The 19,862-nt window shown below is 42.8% G+C and overlaps 1 protein-coding gene across 1 annotated transcript in view; it reads left to right on the top strand.

Moving 5' to 3' along the window:
- The window catches only part of insrb (insulin receptor b), a 75,954-nt gene that overhangs the window by 41,178 nt on the left and 14,914 nt on the right, over positions 1–19,862 (top strand). The window contains 2 exon segments of the mRNA XM_030726931.1: positions 16,233–16,441; positions 16,540–16,673. Coding sequence (XP_030582791.1) covers positions 16,233–16,441; positions 16,540–16,673 — 343 coding nt within the window.

Raw genomic sequence — 19,862 nt, 5'->3', positions numbered from 1 at the left:
GACAAAGGCTAATTTAAGAGCTTAAGTGCAGTCACTTGCATTTCTTTCTCAGGAGTGCTGTTAAAGCACTTTTGATTTTATGACTATGGTATGCCACGCTATACTCCCTATAATAACGAGAGTTCTCTTAAGCACATTTCTTACTTTGAACCACATGTAGGCAAACCAAGTGATAGTCTCGACATTCAGCATAATGAAAGATAAACACAACAGTTTCCCTGTAAGGTGGCCAGTGTCAAATCCATGATTCAGTAAAAATCACTGTGCTAAACAGGCTGTTGTTATCTTAGAAATTAAGTCCAATTCACAAGCTTGTGCTACAGAGAAAGGAAATTAGCATATTTAAATTGCAGTGTTGAGATTTAGGAATCTCTTTTTTTTTGTTTTTGTTTGACCTGTCTCTGTTATTTATCCCTGTTGTATTAGCAGCAGCAGCTTACCGTGAGGCAAAGTCAGCTTGGCTTTCTCCCTGTTTACCTCTGGCTGCTGTTTCTCTGTGTGCCACCCACCCACACACCCACTCACTCACTCAGGCTGACTGTTAGAGGGGGCCTCTGTTGACAACACCTGCACCCCCAAGGATAAGCGGGGCCTCTTCAGTCCCCTGACACCATTTCCCCCTTCATATTGCATGTGCTGTATTCCTTATTCTTTTGTCCTTTACCCTGGTATGCATGCATTATGTATGTGCATGCATACACATATACACACACACACATATGGCAACATGACACAAACAGGTACTTCTTTGTGGTTGGATGATTCTTCTCCAGAAGTCACCTGCTGTGAAAATCCCTCTGCCTGATTTTTTTTTTTTTTTCTTCTCAGCCAGGTCCCTGAAGGGACACCATGTGCCTGAATCTGGCTTAAGATCCAGTTCTTCTCCATTTCTGCTTTCATTGTCCACATTATGCCCAATCTCCAGCTATAATAGTCTGTAAGTGGGTAACAGGCGAGCATCTCCAACATGCGTTGTTGTTTAATTTGCAAGTGGCAGGCATGCACATGTGGATACTATCCCAAACTGGACTTTATAATGATTTCTACCATTTCCAAAGTCTTCTTGTTACATATTTGACATTAACATTACTTAGATATTTTTGATTTTGAAAATCATATATTACAAAAGAGAGGATAAATTTTCCTTTGACAGAAAATATAAAGTATAGTAAAAGTGGGACTTAAAGATATATTTTTTTTGGGGGGGGGTGTGCTTTGAGTTCATAAACAGCTTTATTTGCTTCATATTTCTGAAGATTAACAAAGATATAATTAAAACCGCAAGCGGTGATATCGGGCCCTCGCACCCGGCGCGCGTCGACCCGTGGCGCGCTCCAGCCAAGCCGCGCGTCGACCCGTGGCACGCTCCAGCCGAGCCGCGCTCTGAGTTTCTCGCAGACGAGAGAGTAGTGGGCTCACCCGGCTGCTGACGGCTCAGCAGGCTAGCTGTACCTCCCGTCGTTCGTCTCCCGCTTCCACTAGGTGGCGTCGGTGAGTGCCCACTAATGAAAGTATCACAATGCTCTATGTAATGCCCGCAGCCATCAATGAAATTATAATGATCATAGGATAATGGTTATCAGTATTCTACTGATTTCATGTCACCACTAGGTGGCGTTATGAGTGTGAAACAAAGCTGATAGATGGGTGTGTCCAGTCTCCCTTACCCTCCCATTAAGCCTGTGAAGTTTGAGGCACATCGGACAATGTATGTCAGAGATGTAACAATTTGGTGCACTGTGGTATATGAGTAAAATCCCACATTTAGAGGGTTGCTACGGCAACACCGTTCAATATTCTACAAAACCATGAATATCTTTTGATGGGCTACTTGTGTAGATGATCTGGAGCCATTTTGGTGTGACTGGATGAAAAGCTGTAGTAGAAGATGATTCAAATAGCAGGCCTGAAAAATGTGAAAAATGCTGCAAAAATGACACCTTAATTAGAACATGTCAGGCTTCCTGTTGGATTTCGGCTATCGGTCCAAGAGACTTTTTTGTACGTCTTAGGATGTTACTTCAGCATGCACGATTTCAGGTACACAGACCAAGCACTGCCCTGGGGCTGATGTTTAGAACCTATCTGGGCCTGAAATGGAAAAAAAGTCCAAATTCAGAGGGTTGCTACGGCAACACCGTTCAATATTCTACAAAACCATGAATATCTTTTGATGGGCTACTTGTGTGGATGATCTGGAGCCATTTTGGTCTCACTGGGTCAAATGCCCTAGGAGGAGTTGAGGCAAAAAGGCCTGGAAAAGGCGAAAAATGCTGCAAAAATGACACTTTAAAGTGAACGTGGCTGACTTCCTGTTGTGTTTCGGCTATCGGTCCAAGAGACTTTTTTGTAGATGTTAGCATTTTACATCAGCAGGCACATTTTCAGGTACATAGAGAAAGCACAGCCCAGGGGCTGATGTGTAGAATCTCTGTGAATTTGAAATTGAAAAAAGTCCAAATTCAGAGGGTTGCCATGGCAACACCGTTCAATATTCTACAAAACCCTGAATAACTTTTGATGCGCTACTTGTGTAGATGATCTGGAGCCAATTTGGTGTCAGTGGGTGAAATGCCCTAGGACAAGTTCGTTCAAATAGCAGGCGTGGAAATCGCAAAAATTGACACCTTCAATTGAAGATGGCCGACTTCCTGTAGGGTTTGGGGTATGGGTCCAAGAGACTTTTTTGTACGTCTTAGTATGTTACATGAGCATGTACATTTTCATACATGTAGATAAAACGTAGCTCCGGGGCTACTCAAAAACTTGCTATTTTAAGATATTCCGAGCTGCCACTAGGCGGCGCTCTAACGTTTATGGACTTTATGCATATGAGTGTGTTCAGGGCAGCGTGCTTATCACACCACTGAAGTTTGAGCCAGATTGGGCAAGTTGGCTTTGAGTTACAGCCATTTTTGTGTTCATGGCGAATCATCGAACTTTGCCGTCCCATAAGGGTCACGCCCTTTTGTCAAAAACTCACAGTTTTGAAAACACAGTAAGTCCAACTTCTTAAGGCTTTCCAGGTGAAATTTGAGATGGTTCTGCTAAACCACCTTGGAGCTGGACCTCCAAGTGTAAAATATGACATTTCCTGTTCCCACTAGGTGGCGCTGCGACTGATATTAAATATTGTCATATGTATGTGTTGAGGGGGGCACCCTCATCCTACTGGAGAAGTTTGATGCACATTGGATCATGTAGGTATGAATGAGAGGCAATCAAAATTTCATGGCGAATGATCAAAGTTCAAAGGGGCATAAGGACCCCTCCCCCTTGGCAAAAACTCACCATTTTCGAGATTTAGATTCCCCTGGGGGTGTAGGTTAGACAAACCAAACATGAAGATGATAACGTCTAAAACCTCTGAGTTATTAGAAAAAGTGTGAGGGCTGCAAATCGCCAAATTTGCATAATTCATTGAAAATGGCGGACTTCCTGTTGGGTTTAGGGCATGGCTCCAAGAGGATTTTTTGTGCGCCTGGACATGATATACATGTGTATGAAGTTTCATTCATGTACGTGAAACACAGCGGTGGGGCTCCAGTTTAGGGGGCGCTAGCGAGCCATTTGGGCGCGCCCTTGCCCGAGCCCATTAAAATACTTAAATTTTCACCAGGTGTGACGCATGTGCAAAGTTTCATGAGTTTTTGAATATGATAAAGCCCCCAAAAAGCCAATTCATTTGCCTGAATAATAATAAAAATAAAAAAAATAATAATAAAAATAATAAACGAAGCAATTACAATAGGGCCTTCGCACAGTTCGTGCTCGGGCCCTAATAAAGTGAAAGGTTTTACATGTGCTCAAGCTTTACTTCTTTCTTTCACAGTGAAAAAGCAGATTCTCCTTCTTACTCAGTTTCACACTTGGTAGGTTTACTGACAGAAACATGCAGCAAAAGACAAAAAGTGAGAAACTGAGGGTGGCACTAACCTAGAGTTAAATCTTATAAATTTCTGCCACGTAGTTAATATATATATATATATATATATATATATATATATATATATATATATATATATATATATATATATATATATAAATATATATAATATAAAAAATTAGGGGTGGGACTTTAACGCGTTAATTTCGATTAATTAATTATGGGGAAAATAACGAATTACAAATTTTAACGCATTTTAATCGCATTTTGCACCGTGGAACATTTCTCATTGCACGAATTCCAGGCATACCGATTATATCGACGCACGATGTCAAAAATTCAGGGGCCTCTTCCTTCGAAGGACCCGGCCCACGGTCCTTTGCAGCCCACGAAGACCACAAAGGCCGGAAATGAGCGGCTGTGAAATTGGACGGTCTAGCCTTCATGTCAGCGTCGCCTGCCGTCACCTCTGCGTAGCTCGTGTCGCCAGCAACCGTGAGTGCGAAGCACAGCTGTGGAAAAGCAGCTGGTTAAATGGAGAACGAACTTTTTCTCCTTTTAGTGGTTTAATTTAAGTCTTTAATTCAAAATAAGCTGTTAAAACAAGCATGACACATTTCAACATCAAGGAATACAACTGAGTGAATGATTAATTTCCAACTATATTAAGTGAGACATTATTTAATAAAGAAAATTTTGAAGTTTAAGCTTTTGTATATTGATTCATTCGTCAACCAAACTTAAATTAATATTTATCATGTTAAATATTTAAATGTGATTAAAATGCGATTCATTTCGATTAATTAATTACAAAGTTCCTAATTAATTAGATTAATTTTTTTAATCGAGTCCCACCCCTAATATATATAAAGAATTTAAGCTATCATAGATGCAGTTGTGCAAAAAGTAAGCTTTTAATTTTCTCTCTAATTTTTAATAAATATGTGCAAGCACAGAGATACTGAAAATAATTTGTGAACCAGGGTAAGTGAATGCAACACATTGTTTTTCTGTTTATCCTCTCATAAATACAAGTAAATGTGATTTTAATAGTTTAAATGTACCATAAATGCAAGGAAATACAATTTCAGTTGCAAAACTGTGGAAAATGTAAAGTCACAAATCTTATTCTTAATGCCTGGACTTAAGTAAATAATATGACCGATATTTAATCTGGCTTTTGAGGAGACGCCCCACAAATTCCTATACAAGGAGAGGAAAACAAGCCTGGGGGGAGGGGTGTTGATCTGATCTGAGTGAGGGAGGAGGAAGAGGACAGAATCGTAGTGCTCTTTTACCCTGTGGTGTTAAATCCATGTGGTTTGGTTGTGATACTTTACTAATTATTTTCCCCATAGTGGTCATGCGCCCGCACCGTCTGCTTCATCCCTCGCATCCGAGGCTTTTCTATGGATCTTCCTTTCAGCGCATTCCCTCCCTTTGAGTTCTTCTGCCTGGCTCTCCACCACCTTTGCTTTCCTTCCTGCCTCTCATCAGCACTGTGTAGTCATGCCAGGGCAAAATAAGTAATCAGATAGGATTCTTATTATAGCATGCCCATATCACTATAGGTGCTGCTGCATTTTCTCCTGGTTAGCTGTATTGATGTAAGTTTTTTTTTTCTGGCTCACAAATCTATCTCCTCTCATCCCATATATAAGGCTTGTCATTATATGAATGCACGCACATGCACATAATCTCCCCTGGTTCTCTGTTTGGCAGTTAATTATGTGTGCTTATGGCAAATCTCTTTATTCTGGCAGTTATTGAAACTAAGATTTTAATTAGGGGAGGTTTCAGAGCGGCACACGCTGCATTCAAATTACAACCGGGGCGCGTTTAAGTGGTGGATTGGCAAGCAGACACTAAGCTATCATCCTAATCAGCTGAAGTTTGAGGCCTGTTGAATAAAGATCCATGTAAATTCTGTGGTATGCTTTCTATTTCTACAGAGTTCAGGCAGGAAAGGGATGTTTCTGCTATTTTATTTCATGATTTGTGGACTCGCACTTATATTTAGTTGAATTGTAATATGGTATCCAAGGACTTATTGAGCACCTGATCACACACCTTGTTCCCAGAGATGCATCTAGTAGTTGAGGTGAGGTGCTGCAATGGTTGATCGAATCGTGTCAGTGCCTGTCCAAAAGGTTTGGATTGGAATTTAATCTAAAATAGAGTTAATGTGGAGGGTATTTTAGACAAAGCTTAAAGTGAAAATGACAGCAGCAAATAATGTTGCAAACAAGGTAAAGCAGAGTAACTGGTTTAAAAAAAAATTAAAAGACTGCTTTGAAAGAGTTTTTGTCTCCTTGTTGGTTTCAGTCCTGAGGTTTCCCAACAGTGTCACTCAACACTTTCAGTTCAGGAGAAAAGAAAAACAGGAGGTAAACAAATAGATGGACGACCAAAAAACGTAGAGCAAGCAGAAGCAAGAAATGTTGCCCCCACCTTGCCACCCCGCCCAAAAGTCTTTTGATTCATTTGAGCCTGAATCTCGAGTTTAAAAATGTTGTGATTATGACTAACACTCTCCATGACCAGTCTCTGCACACCGGCCCCGGAGACCCACGGTCGGTTGTCTCGGCTGTTTTCATTGGCGGCTCGCTGTGCTGATGGAAATTTGGTTCTCAGGGAAGTCAAACTAAGGCTTCTCCAGCTAACAGGGATGAGATGACAGTGTTTGATAACCAAAACTTTAATTTTTCTAGGGAAAAATGTTATGATTGGTATAGTTTGAAGTTTGTAACCCAGGTACATTTCAGGTCCAGTGGCTTTTGTTAACCCCAAATAATTTTAGTCAGTGTTTTTTCAGCTTTAAAGAACATTATTATTTATCATGAACTTTAAACACAGTTGTGGCAGTTTCTCGTTTAATTCTTCCTGAAGTAGCAGATGTTCCTTGGAATAAAAATAAGAGTCAAGCAAGTAGTGGTAGTAATAACGTTGTTCTCCAGGCTTGGAGTCAAGGGTTGAGGGGCAGGAAGGGAGGGAGGGAGGGTGTGTTGTTTTACAACAAAGGAACGATATTAGACCTTCCTGTGTTTGCAACATGTGACCTGTGTACTGTATTTTCAGTTTGTTTTGGCCACAACACGAGGGAATGTGTGAATGTGACCCATGTGACAAGCTTGTTCTCTTAGTAATGATGAAGAGTTTCCCTCCTTCCTCCTGGAATAAAAAGCTCTTCCTGACGCCTTGTGGGATGCGATGGAGGCAGGAGACAGGCAGGATGGGAGTTCTCTGATTTGTAAAAGAGCAGAGAGGGCATGTTTTTAAAACTCGCTCGCTTAGAACAAAACAATGGCAGAGAAATTAGAGCTCTTTGACTTTATATAACTTTGTTGCCGCCTGTATTTTTCCATCTGTTGACAGCATCTGAGTGCCGTCTGAGTTCTCCTGACAATGCTCAAGTATTTAGAAGGTCTGGACATCTTTTCCACAACTCCAGAATTGGCATGTGCATCCACATTGTCCTGTTGGTGTTTTCACACACCTTCAGCTGCTCTGCTTTGTGTGTATTAATGCATGCACGTGCACATACTTCTGTTTCTATGTATCTCCCCATGTCCCGTAGCTCTATGTAGTGCTATGCTGTGAATATGAAATAGGACAGCAAGCATCTGCACTGCAGCCATCCCGCCCTGGCCTCACACTGTGCCTACTGCTCAGTGCAGCTGGTCAGCCTGCAGAAACACATGAGCCTTGAACATTTGTGCGCGTGAGTGCGCGCGCGTGTGTGTTTCTTGTGTCTGTTTGTGTGAACTCATTTCCTTGTTTGTTCTGCTTTTGATTTCTGAGAAACTTTGTGTTTACCTGCAGAAGCTCTTATGTGTGCGCGTTTGTCTTCACATTTCCACGTATTCTTCTTGCTACATCTTAACCTACTCTGTGCGTCTGCACTGTTAAAAAAAAAAAAAAAAAATCTTGGCTTTGCTTTTTATTTTGTCGCTGAATAAGAAAAAAATACCACGTCATTATTGGTTTAGCTGCTCCTAAGCTTGTGCACTCATTTTTTTTAATCTGAAAAATGTTATCAAACAGAGAAAACCACAACAACCAAATAATATTGAAATTTTTACTGGCTCATTTATGTCTTTAAAACAATAAATTAAACATATTAATTGACATTTATTTTGTTTTTCTTAGTCAATTACCTGATTAGTTGACTCTTTATCTAATTCCAAGGGAGATTTATTGATGTCCTTTCAAGCTTTCAGTAAAAATGATAATAACTTTACCAACAGTCCAGTTTTTGGCACCCAGACTACACAGAGCCCTCGCCTCGGTCACTGGGACTACACGAACTCAACGCCCCTGAAATACAAGAAAGCCTGAAAGAGGGAACGAGGGAGAGAAATCAGAGGGAGGGAATAAAGAACGATGGAGGAAGAAAAGAGGACAGGAGAGAGAGAGAGAATCTGTGACAGCCCTTTGAAAAACATTTTTTTTCTGTGCCGGCTGAGGACAGAGAGCAATTTGAGTTCTGTCTTTGCCTTTCTTTTCCTCTCTCTCTTTCAGTGTCTAATATGAGGAGATAATGGGCCATTGAGGCAGAAGGAGAAGGCTTAAGAAAACACCTTAGTCATGACTGGGCCACAGCTCAGCACCGCTGATTAAATTATCCACAAGATGACGAGTATTCAGCTCAGAACAACTTCAATCCATAAAACTGCACTGAGTGCCCTGATAAAGGTGGCAAGTCACTGTCTGCAGCTCTGCTCGTGTGTTTTTATATGCAATGAGCTGCAATGCTGGACCTACAGGATTATTTTCTTCCTGCAAAAGGTTGTTGCTGTTTAGTGGTCCAGCAGTGGGGGGGGGTCAGGTTCAGCAAAAATGATGCGAGTCAGACAGGAGATGCAGAAGACTGGTTGACACTGATGGTGTCCCCGTCTAGTCCGCATTGGTTGGCGCACGTGTCTCTCAAGGGATGCCACATGCTCAATGAATCATAGAGAGGCTGTTGGACCTGATGGCAGCCTGCAGCTTTTGTTGACTGACGGAAGACACAAAAGTATCCTGCCACTTCTGTGTGTGTGTGTGTGTGTGTGTGTGTGTGTGTGTGTGTGTGTAATTCTTTGTATTAGGGAAAATCATGAGGTCTGTGATGCAGGTGTCTCACTCTTTAGATGGATGTTTGTCCGCTGCGTCTCTCCATCACCTTCCCACCAAACTGTTCAGTCAGCAAATCCTGCTGGACCTCTTCCCGTGTGTGTGTGTGTGTGTGTGTGTGTGTGTGTGTGTGTGCGCGCGCACGCATGTGTGTGTGTGTTTATGTTGATCTCAGTGATGTCTGACTGTTTTGTCTAGTACGCTCTGCTGTGTGTGAGTGAGAGAAAATCAGTGTTGACTGCAGCAGTGTCTGCATAAATGTGTGTGTGTGTGTGTTTTCCCAGCTTGTTTTTATTTGTGCGTGTATTTCATGTTTGCATCTAGATGTCAGAAAAAGTGCAGCCAGCAGCAAAAGCTGGAGCTGGTGGTGGTGTGACAAAATTAAAGCTGTGTCACAGAGGAGGGGAGAGAAAGGACTTGAAGGAGCGATGAAGCCAGAAATGTGGCTGTGAACTGGGGGGTGTCACAGGAAAAGGGTTACCATGGAGAATTTGACAATCAGTAAGTCAGGAGGATGGTAACAACACAAGTATTGTAGGCAAAACGACTTAGAAAGTTGTGAAGAGAGCCATCGGTGTCATTTCAGCTCCATCCTGAGCATCTGCGGTGAGATCTACTGAGTGTGGCTTTCTGGGGGAGGTGATTTATCACCTGCAGCTAGATGCACTACGGTTGGGTGAGACAGAAGGAAAGGAAGGTGCTGAGGAGGGTCAAGAGAAAAAGAGGAGGAAGAAGCAGAGGAGAACCGGTCAGTGAGGAGTGTAAATCTTTACAGAACACAGATATGAAGAGAGGATGGGGCTTCACAGTGAAAGACAGGACAAGACACAAATGACAACTGGAGGGGAATGTAAGAAAATGCCTGTTGGGAGCATGCAGCTAATTACTGCAGACGGTCTATGTCTGGACTCATCTCCATGGTAACAGGATGGGCCAGCAGGGCTGGCCAGCACACAGGAAGACACAGACGAGGAAATCAATGAACAGACAGACAAAGCAGGGAGCAAAACCAGGCTCATTAAACCAGATTCCCCCTTTCAGTTTGTTTATCTTCATGTCTGTGTGTGTGTGTTCATGTTGCTGTTCATGCTTGACTCTACACTTAAGCCTAATTATCAGTAAGCTTTGCATTAAAGAGAGGTTCAGGGATCAGGTGACAGGCTAGGCTAGAGATCATAGTATACTGCTTCACTTCTAAATGCTGCCATTTGGGATCATGTGACAATAAAAAAAATTTTTTTTATAAAAAAAACCCCCACTAAATTTGGCCTTTCTGAGTGGGCGTAATAAATAATAATAATAAAAAAGGTCTTTCCATCCTCACAAACTGCTGTTCAGTTTTCTTAAGCAAAGCAGAAATCCTCTAATTGTGGTTGAGAAAATAGATGGGTTGATGGATGCTTCAATTAAATGTTTTAGCATTTAATAGCAGCAGTAGTACAAGGCATTATATTTGGAGGCTGTTATAGATTCATAGCCATAGACTGTGAAGCAAAACACTGCTGATAAAGCATGTGTGTGCTTATTCATCCACGCACAGATTAGGACACGGTAGGGTCATTATGAGGTTTTGCTCATGAGTGCCATCCAAGTATCGCAGGCCTTTTCTCTTTAAAGATTGTGTGACAAAGTGATGAAGGGCTGTCATTTTAATGACTTTTGGCAGCGCAAAGAAAGGTGTGCAAATATTAGGGCCTTGCTTCTTATTAACATGAACGGGCCTTCACTCGTTTGGGGAGACTGGCAGAATGCTTCTGTTTATGTAAGTGGAAAAAGTAGACATGTCGAAACAGGTGTGTCAGATACGTGGCAGGAGTGTGTGATAGGAAAATAGTGTGCTGCGTGGTATAGTTTGATAAATGACAATGTGTAATGAAATTATGAAAGAGGGTTTCTAACTCGGGGTAAACTTATGTCGAGACCGCTGCGTGAACTGTGTGTGTGTGTTTGTGTTTGTGGTCGAGATAAACCAGGCCCCGCTCTTTTTTTTTCAGCCAAGTCCAGCCCTCCATAACCCAGTACAATCTCATTTTATTTAGCCAATAGATCGCACACATGCTCTGCCTTGCTCTTTGTACTTAATGTCATTTTTGTATCAGATTCCTTTTTAAGAGATGATTGCAAATGTTTCTTTGAATGTGTGTGGGGCTGACATTTTAATCCTGAACAGAGCTTTGCACAAGCCATCCATCCATCCCAGAAAGCCCCTAGGTCACCAGCAGGTTCACTCCCAAAAATCTTCTTGCTGAAAGGTGACTCTGCTAACCACTGCACTGCCCAACAACAACAACAACATCCGTAGGGACACGGCAAAATGAAACTGAATTGAACCTCTTGGCTCGGTAAACCGCCCAATTTCATTACGTGCGTGTTGCCCGGTGATGAGCCCCTGCACAAATGTATAAATGTCTTGTCCAAACGTGCGGTTTTGGATTCGGGCTTCGGTGCGTGAATCGTGCACGCCCTGTAAAGAGACACAGCGGAGTGTCACGGTAGTCATTGTCTCAGTGACAGATCCACAGGATTATATAAATAACACTGATGGAAAGGGAGGAGCTGTGGTGATACGCTGCTTTCAGTTTGTTTTTCCTCTGTGGTATCTCTGTATTTACTTATTAGAAGTGATACTCAGAGCAGTTCTAAGGAAACGCTGATCAGTTCCCTAAAGCTCATTTGAATAATGTTGTTTTCATCACATTCAGATCAGCCTCACCTTTTATGTAGCTTCACACTGGTTCACCGCTCTATGAGAAATTGTTTATTATGTCAAGTTAGTCTTGTTTCTTTGGCAACAGTTCACTAAATAAAAAGTGCCAGACGGTGTACATCTTGCTGCCAGTTTAGAATAAAAACTACTTACTCTTAAAAGCTTCCGTTGTTTAATACACCGTCCACATTACTGTTTTTGTTTGTTTTTTTTTGTAATCAAACTACTGCGGTGCTCTATGAGGATTGCAAGTGTTTAAAACTTGCATTTTTATTTTTCTTCTTTCTTTTATGAGGGGCTCTAAAGGTGATTGGTTTGAAACAAGTGGAAAATTGACAAGGCTTGTTATATAAATTTTCCAGTATGTTGGAAAAAGAAGTTTTTCGCCTCATACTCAGTCCTGTAGTCAATAATTCTCACTTCAGCCACAAGACTGATTATTGACTGGGCTTATGGTAAAGGAGAGGGGCTATTTCCCTCTTTATCCAAGTGGAAGAGAGACAGCAGTAGACGTGATTGGTGTCTGTGACCTCTGGGGAATATTGGCTGGAAAAGCATAAAGGATTTAGGAAAGATCTGGTGCTGGTGTTCAGAGCTTTATCGCGTTACCGTTACTCCCTTCCTCACCTGCCCTCAGTTCAGCTGTTTTTCTCTCTTCCTCTCCATCTCTTGCTTTATTTACTTTCTACTCTCTTTGCCTTAGCGTGTGTGCGCATGCTGTCTTTCTGTAAATGGCCGCTTGCTTTTTTGTGCATACTGACGCTTGTGATGCTAGTGCCACCACCCCCACCCCACCCCACCCTCCCCACAATCAGCGTGTTTTTGTTTACACTCTTTCCCCTCCCTCCAGGCTCTCTCCTCTACTCTCAGGGCAAATGTCTTACATCAGATCACTCAAAGCATTTATAGCAATGCTTTTGAAGCTTAGGACTCCCACCGTGGCCAAATATAGTAAACGTGAATCCAGCAACTGTGTGTGTGCGTGTGTGTGTGTGTGTGTGTGTGTGTGAGTGTGAGTGAACGTGGAGTATGTGCGTGCATGTGCTCTCCTGAGTGAATAGCTGTGGGGTAAAAACGTGTTTGTTATTGTTCCCAGCTCTTTGCCTGTAGACGGCACTGCCAATTAAAGGGGAGGTTTTAAACGTTAAGAGCAGGAAGTGTTGCCGTGTGTGGCTGCATGCTATTGGCTGCCCAGCTTCTCCTGTGTTCTTTCCTGAGCATCAAGCAGCCGTGGCTTTTAACTGCCGTGGCCGAAGGAAAGGTAAACACAACACACCTTTGATCAGGCCTTGCATTTAAAAACCCTCACTGGAAAAGTGTGCATGCGTAGGGTGGCGGCAGGGAAATTATTAAATGACACAGTGAGGTTTTACATGCATGTATGTGTGTGCTTAGCTTAATGAGAGATAACCTCTCCAGGATGCTACTGTCTCCGCCTCCTCCTCTTGTTGTTGATGTGCCAGTGAAATCATCCCTTCATCCATGCTTTCTTCCCTCCACCCCACCCCCCCTTTCCCATCCAGCCAGCATGAAAACAAAACAAGGCGCTGTATGAATGAACGTGGGAGGGGCAGAGTGGCCTAGAAAGGCAGGCAGGCAGATAGAGCAATAGATAGTGGAGCATGGCAGGGTGAGACTGGGATGGAGAGGACAGTGGAGGAGGAGGAGGGGATGAATGAATGAGTGAGCTGACTGGAGCATGTTTGGCATAGTAGCTAGCCTGTGTAGCCTGGTTCCAGTGTGAGCAGAATGGGGAACAATCCCGCTGCATGGTGGTATTGTTTTTGCCATATTTCTTCCATCTGAGCCTGCACCGCTGTCTCACATATAAATGGGAGTCATTCCTACATATGCAAGTTCACCTGTGAAGAAATAACACAAATAAAAGATACACTGTGTTAGAATTTTTATGCAAGCAATAATTTTTCATCTTACTGCATGGATTTGACCATGTTTGTTCAAACATGTTTTGGCCTTGCTCCAGCCTTTAGCTCAAACAGCTTCCCCCTCCCCAGCAGCAGCAGTCAATTCGTCTTCCCTGGCGTGCTGGCTTCTTAGCTGCATCTGCCCCCCGCCCGCCTGCCTGCCCGCCCCAGCAAGGCCAGGGTTAACCCTGGGCGTCTCTCCTCTCCAACATGGAAGAGGCCATTGAATGGCTGCCTCCCCCAGCCAGCTAACACATTGGCTGAAGCTGAGGGTGGATCTGGAGCTGGAGCGGCACTCCGGCGTGGATTCTCGACTGGAGCTGGATCGGCCCTCTGTTATGTGATGCCGCGGTTGCAGCATGTACACACACACAGCAGACAGAGGGGGAGGGCTGGAGGGGAGCTGTGCATTTTTCTCTGTGGATCAGAGACGATTGTGTGCAGTCGTAGGTTTATGGCGCTTAGCGAAGAAGATGTAATGGAGCGACCCCTGCATGAACTACCCCAGAGGTTGGAGATGGTGTTTTTTCCTACATTAGTCATTCTCCCTCTTTGGGGTTTTTACCCCCATCCCCCCCCCCGACTCCCTTCATTTCATTATTGTTCTTTTCTTTAACCCCGTTACCCCACCCCTCCTTACCCTTTGCCACAACCCTGTCTGTCCCTGCCGCTTTTACTCAGGCAGCACAATGGGCAGCCCTCCCGTGCGAAAGGGGCATGCTGGGGTGGGGGCCCTGGATGTATCCTTGGCAGCGAGGGATGTTGTGTCCTCACAGAGGTTGCATCCCACAAAAGCTGGTCCAACATTGCCCCCATGGCACCTTTTAGGCTATTCAGCAGTGTGATTCACACCTGAATAATGTTTCCCCTTCGGTTCTTTGCTGCCACAGAACAGCGATCATAGTTCAACTCAGCTCACACAATCAGTTCAGACCCTGCAACAGTCACAAACAATATAAACACATTTCACGTGGGTTAATGGAAATGCAGTTTTCATTCGCTCGATGCAGCAAGTGTCCCGCTGTGAGGAACCTAAAGCAGGATAAAAATGTTTGAAGCTTGTTTTGAATCTGTTTGTCTGCCCTGTGCTTCAATTAGCACGTGGTATCAAAGCTGAAACCGTGAGATAACCGTAATTAATGAACAGTCATAAAGGGGAAACTCAGTTGAAGATGAGGACAAAAAAATATTTTGATGTTTTTCAAAGCGGATTCTGAATTAAGGGGAAGGATTAAATCCTTGAAACTGTGTTTTTTTATAGTATTTTTATCATCATCTCTGATGCCTGCTGCACCTAGGGTGTGAATTAATTTTACTTTAAATGTTGCTTCTTTACCTGACTTACAGCCTCAGTTTCCAGTACACAACTAAGGTCCTGTTGTGCCCAGTCAGTATGTGCTGATGATTAAAAAAAAAAAAAAGGTTAGTGGTTGGTGTAATTTGAGATCTAATGAGTCTCTAATGTCCCACAGACAGGACAGTGGCAGTCAGTTTATTAGACTGCTACAGTGAACAGGTCAGACCTGACTGCTGATCTGATCACATTTGACTCTTAGGCTCTTTCCCAGTAGGCCAAACAAAATCTGGCGTGAGTCCGTGCCACACAATGCTCAGCTTTTCAGCAATTAAGCTGGCCGCTGCTGTTGACCCTCAGGTATAAACTGCTCAGGTGAATTCATACAATTTACAGCTGGAGTTGGTTTGATTGTGCAATTGTGAGTTATTCAAATTTATAAAATGCTCCAACACATAACCACCAAAAGGAGTGAAGCCTGGAAGTCAAACACACATAACCTGCCTCAAACTCCTCACGTCACATACCAAACACACCCTCCCTGTTACCTGCTCTTTCAACCCCTCCTCCACCCCAGCATCCACCTGTAGGCACCCCGTTGGGGTATTTACTTATCACTCCTCAAATTATCTGTCATTTCATATACGAGTTGCGTGATTGAAATGGAGACGTGATGTCCTGCCTTTATAAGTGTGAGGCTAATGTGAGATGACAGTCAGCGGTGCAAATACCAGCAAGCAAACAAGGAAGTCATTATTTTTTGACATTGCTCGTGACCTTTTCATTGAGGTCAGATGTTTTTCATTTGCAGCCTTGTGTTCTTCCTTATGGCTGCGCGCCACTCCCGTTTTCTCCTTGAGCAACCGCAGCAATAACAAGGCCAACAAGGAAGCAAAAAAAAAAACTGAGCAGAGAGAACACCTGTTTATAGCTCGTCTGTGTGTACGTAAACACCAAATATGCATGCGGTTCCCTCGCTGCTCTCAGATCAGAGCAAACCACCACTTGGTGGCCATTTTGTTGTAATGTTTTGTGAGCTGTTAAATGCTAGAAAGAGCAGCAGTGAGAAATATCCCTGTCAACATTCAGCCTTGTGCTTCTGCAGGATATTTGTGGGGTTTGGTTTCTTTTTTTTTTTTTCTTTTTTTTTTTTGGATGAGTCCCACAGCTCTCCTTACCGGTGTGCCATAAAAGCTATCTAAATGGCGTCATATGCAGGGGAAGCAGAATAAAATGCATCTGTGTAGGAAGTGTATGACCTCACATTAACCACCTCTTTCCAATTTCTCTTCTCTTTACCTTCAGTGTGCTTGGACAACTGTAAGCACAGTGCCTGCAGCCTCCAAGGCCAGTGCTGCCACGACCAGTGCCTGGGTGGCTGCTCTGAGCCAGGTAACGCCAGCAGCTGCGTAGCCTGCCGGAACCTCCAGCATGGGAACACCTGTGTAGAGAAATGTCCTCCTGGATACTACGTCTTCAGAGGGTGGCGCTGTGTCAGCTTTTCTTTCTGTCAGGTTCGTAATAATTGCAATTAATTCCCCAAATTATGGTTAATTAATGGACTCATACACCAGTGTAGTTACTTTTTCACTGCCCTTGTTTTTATATCCAGGACCTCCATAACCAGTGTAAGCAGACAAAGAAACAAAACCAGGACCGGGAGTCAAGCTGCTATGAATATGTCATCCACAATGGAGCCTGTATCCCAGAGTGCCCTTCTGGATACTCCAGTATAAATTCCACTACGTATGTCTGGATGACACATTAACACACACACACACACACACACACACACACACACACACACACACACACACACACACACACACACACACACAAACCTTTAATGCCGCCATGAAAACTCCTGTTTAATTTAGATGTCATTTAGATGATCAGAGTTTAAGCTCACCCACAGCAAATCGTCCCACTGTCACTGAACATATTCGGTAACATTTGTACACAAAATGACAGCTTTGGAAGTTTGGAGGTTTTTTGCACAGAAGGGCAAGGATTTAGTTTTCCGACTCTGATTGTAAGCTATTAAACACATCAGCATTTTTCATCGTCTTGACTTTTAATCTCTTCTGCGCTCTGCTGAAGGATTCATATATACCAAATATAAAATGGGACAAAGAGCATAAATATATCAAACTCCCAAAGCACATGCAGACATCAGGGAACCTGTATGTGGTTGTTAGCAACCTGTGTCCTCCTTTCGGGCAGTCCTTAGTAACGGTGTGTTAGTATTTCTCTCGAAACCTTAGCTGTGTGAGTCACAAAGTAAGCACCGTTTGAATAAAGAAAAGGCAATATTTGTGCGATAAGTTACTAAACAGCACCAAAGACAAAATTTCCATATAGGCTACATAATTTCATATGCAAATTAGTCCTCTAATCTCAGTTGCTACAAATGAGTCCCTAGTTTGTTTTCGCAGCCTCTGTCACATTTTGTTCTCAGTAATTACCCAGCTGCAGCAGTCAGAGTTTCACCAAACAAACTGTTGTCCAGAGAAGTTTCTAAAGCTTGGTAAGCATTTTAAGATGGAGATTATGTGTTTTTAATTCATTTAAATCAGATTTGATTTTGCGTGCTTTAGTTTTGATTACTTTGGACATGAGGGTCTTATGCATCCAGTACGCTCTCTATTAATTATTTAGTCAGCTTTAAAGTCTGCCTTGTTGAGCGGCTCACATTCAGCAGTTCATGTGAAATATAGCACAGGCTGTATTTCAAAAAGGGTTTAAGATGTTAACAAATAAAATTTGTTGAAAAAAATATTGTCTGTTATCCAGACACTGAAGTCCAGCCACACAGGAGGAAAGTCAAAGGTCCAAATACCTGTAAATCCCTGTTTATCCTCTCTGCACACACAAAACCTTATCTTATTGACGTCTTAAATATGACAAGAACTGTAAAAATAAAGACTAGACCTCAAATGATCCTGTTGACCTCACAGCTTTGTCTGCACGTGTAACAAGCAAGGCCTTTACCTCATTTAGCTTTCTACTTGCAGTAAAGGGGATAAAGGTGAGAAGAACATCCCTGCCTCGCTCATTTAGTCTGGGTAGCTGTTGCTAAACACGGAGGACGTGTATTTGTGCTGAGGAAACCCCCTGTGTTTACATGCTTTCAAAACATATACATGTGGCTTGGGCGGCGAGGACAACATGTTTTTCGGTAGCTGGGAGAAACCTTCCTGTTGTCTGTCTGCGGCAAACCGCTATCAATAGAGCGAGATAGAGAGCCGGTTCAGGCTTAATTATTAATGAATTCTTAATTGCAAAAAGCACTGTCACCCACCATGAAAGAGAAGTATAGTAAAGTGTGGAGACAGATGGGTAATATTGGGTAATATTGTTAAGGAAGACTAAAACTGGTGAGTGTGACTGAAAAAAAAAGAAATAGGAGCAGGTTGTGCGCTGGAGCCACAGGTGGCTGAATGATTGATGGTGTTTGTGTTTTTTCTGGTGTACCTGTGTATATGCGTGTGCTTTTTTTTTTTTTCTCTCTCTCTCTCTTTTTGGTTTATATATTTGCACGTACGTGTGCGTGCATGCGTTAGTGTTTATACGTGTAGAAGGTTTTGGCTCATTAACAGCCAAGTGTACGGTCGGGTTGCTTTTTCCAGGTGCAGACATTATGTTACAGAGAAGCCGGAGTCCTGTCGTATGTTTATTAGATAAACACTACCAACTAAGGTGTTTAAAGCTTTTAGTACAAACAGCAGCAAAGGTAACGACATTTAAACCAAACATGGTTTTGGCGCAAAATGCGTCTTATGTGCGCATGAGCACGAGGGAAGCCGACTTTCCTTTGCCTGCTGCCAGCCTTCTGGGAATATCAGGTGCTTAGACAGAAAAGAACATTGCTTTAAATCTCAGTCTTATTACACCCCTGAGGCATTAGGCAGAATGGCAGCCTTTATGTGCGCACGTTGTTGTTTGTGTGTGTGTGTGTGTGTGTGTCCTTGCATATCAATTTATAATCCGGTGCGATACTTTCAGGCACTTCAAGAATGCTTTAGTTGTTATGTGCCAATTAACTTCTTACAAGGTGCAGAACATAGAAAACGTCATCTAAAAACAACAGCAATTCCCCCGTTAACATCCATGCCCTAGAATGAAACTGAATGACCACACTGCCTTTGAGAACTGTTGCAAAGCACTGTATGTGTGTGGGCATTGTGTGATTTTCAAAATAAGACTTTTTTTTTTTTTTTTTTTTTTCCCCCATTAGGAATCTGTTGATTTTGCAACATTACGGCCTGTGTGCGTGCGTGTGTGTGTGTGTGTGTTTTAAACCCTGTTTTGGTTATAACGAGAACAAGTGTCATCACAGTGGCTTCGTCTGGCAGCAGCTACACCCAGACAGACACACGCACGCCCAATCCACCATGGCAATACCCACCCACACCAACCAACGTTAACATGGGCCACCCAGTGATTTGCATCATGTTTTTTTTTTTTTTTTTTTTTGCTGTGACACCTAATAAACTGCTGAATAGCAGATCCTGCCTCCCTGTGGTGCCCTTCAGCATTGTATACCTGTAAAGTCACTGCGGATATTTTTGTGTATGTTATGTTATTTGTATGCATCTACAAGGATGAGGAAATTCAGAGGGACTAGACATGGTGGCAGCTGTCCTGGAGTTCATTTTTGTGGCTAGATATTAAGAGAGATTTGTAGAAACGTGCTTCATGCCCGCTGCACACTTAACAGAAGTATACTGTATTTTTACTGTAGCTTCATCCGTCTCTGCTATTCCCATTTATTCCTCACTAACATCTCCAGTGTGAAAAGAGTTTACTCATCTTTCCTGGATGCTGTGACAGCACAGTAGTACTGCTGTGTGTGTGTGTGTATGTATGCATGTATCTGTGTGTGTGTGTGTGTGTGTGTGTGTGTACATTCTGAGCCAAACCCAAACCTGAATG

Source organism: Archocentrus centrarchus, chromosome 4, assembly GCF_007364275.1.
Source record: "Archocentrus centrarchus isolate MPI-CPG fArcCen1 chromosome 4, fArcCen1, whole genome shotgun sequence".
Classification (NCBI taxonomy): domain Eukaryota; kingdom Metazoa; phylum Chordata; class Actinopteri; order Cichliformes; family Cichlidae; genus Archocentrus; species Archocentrus centrarchus.
Note: the sequence above shows the minus strand (reverse complement) of the source record. Positions and strands in the feature narration are given on the sequence as shown.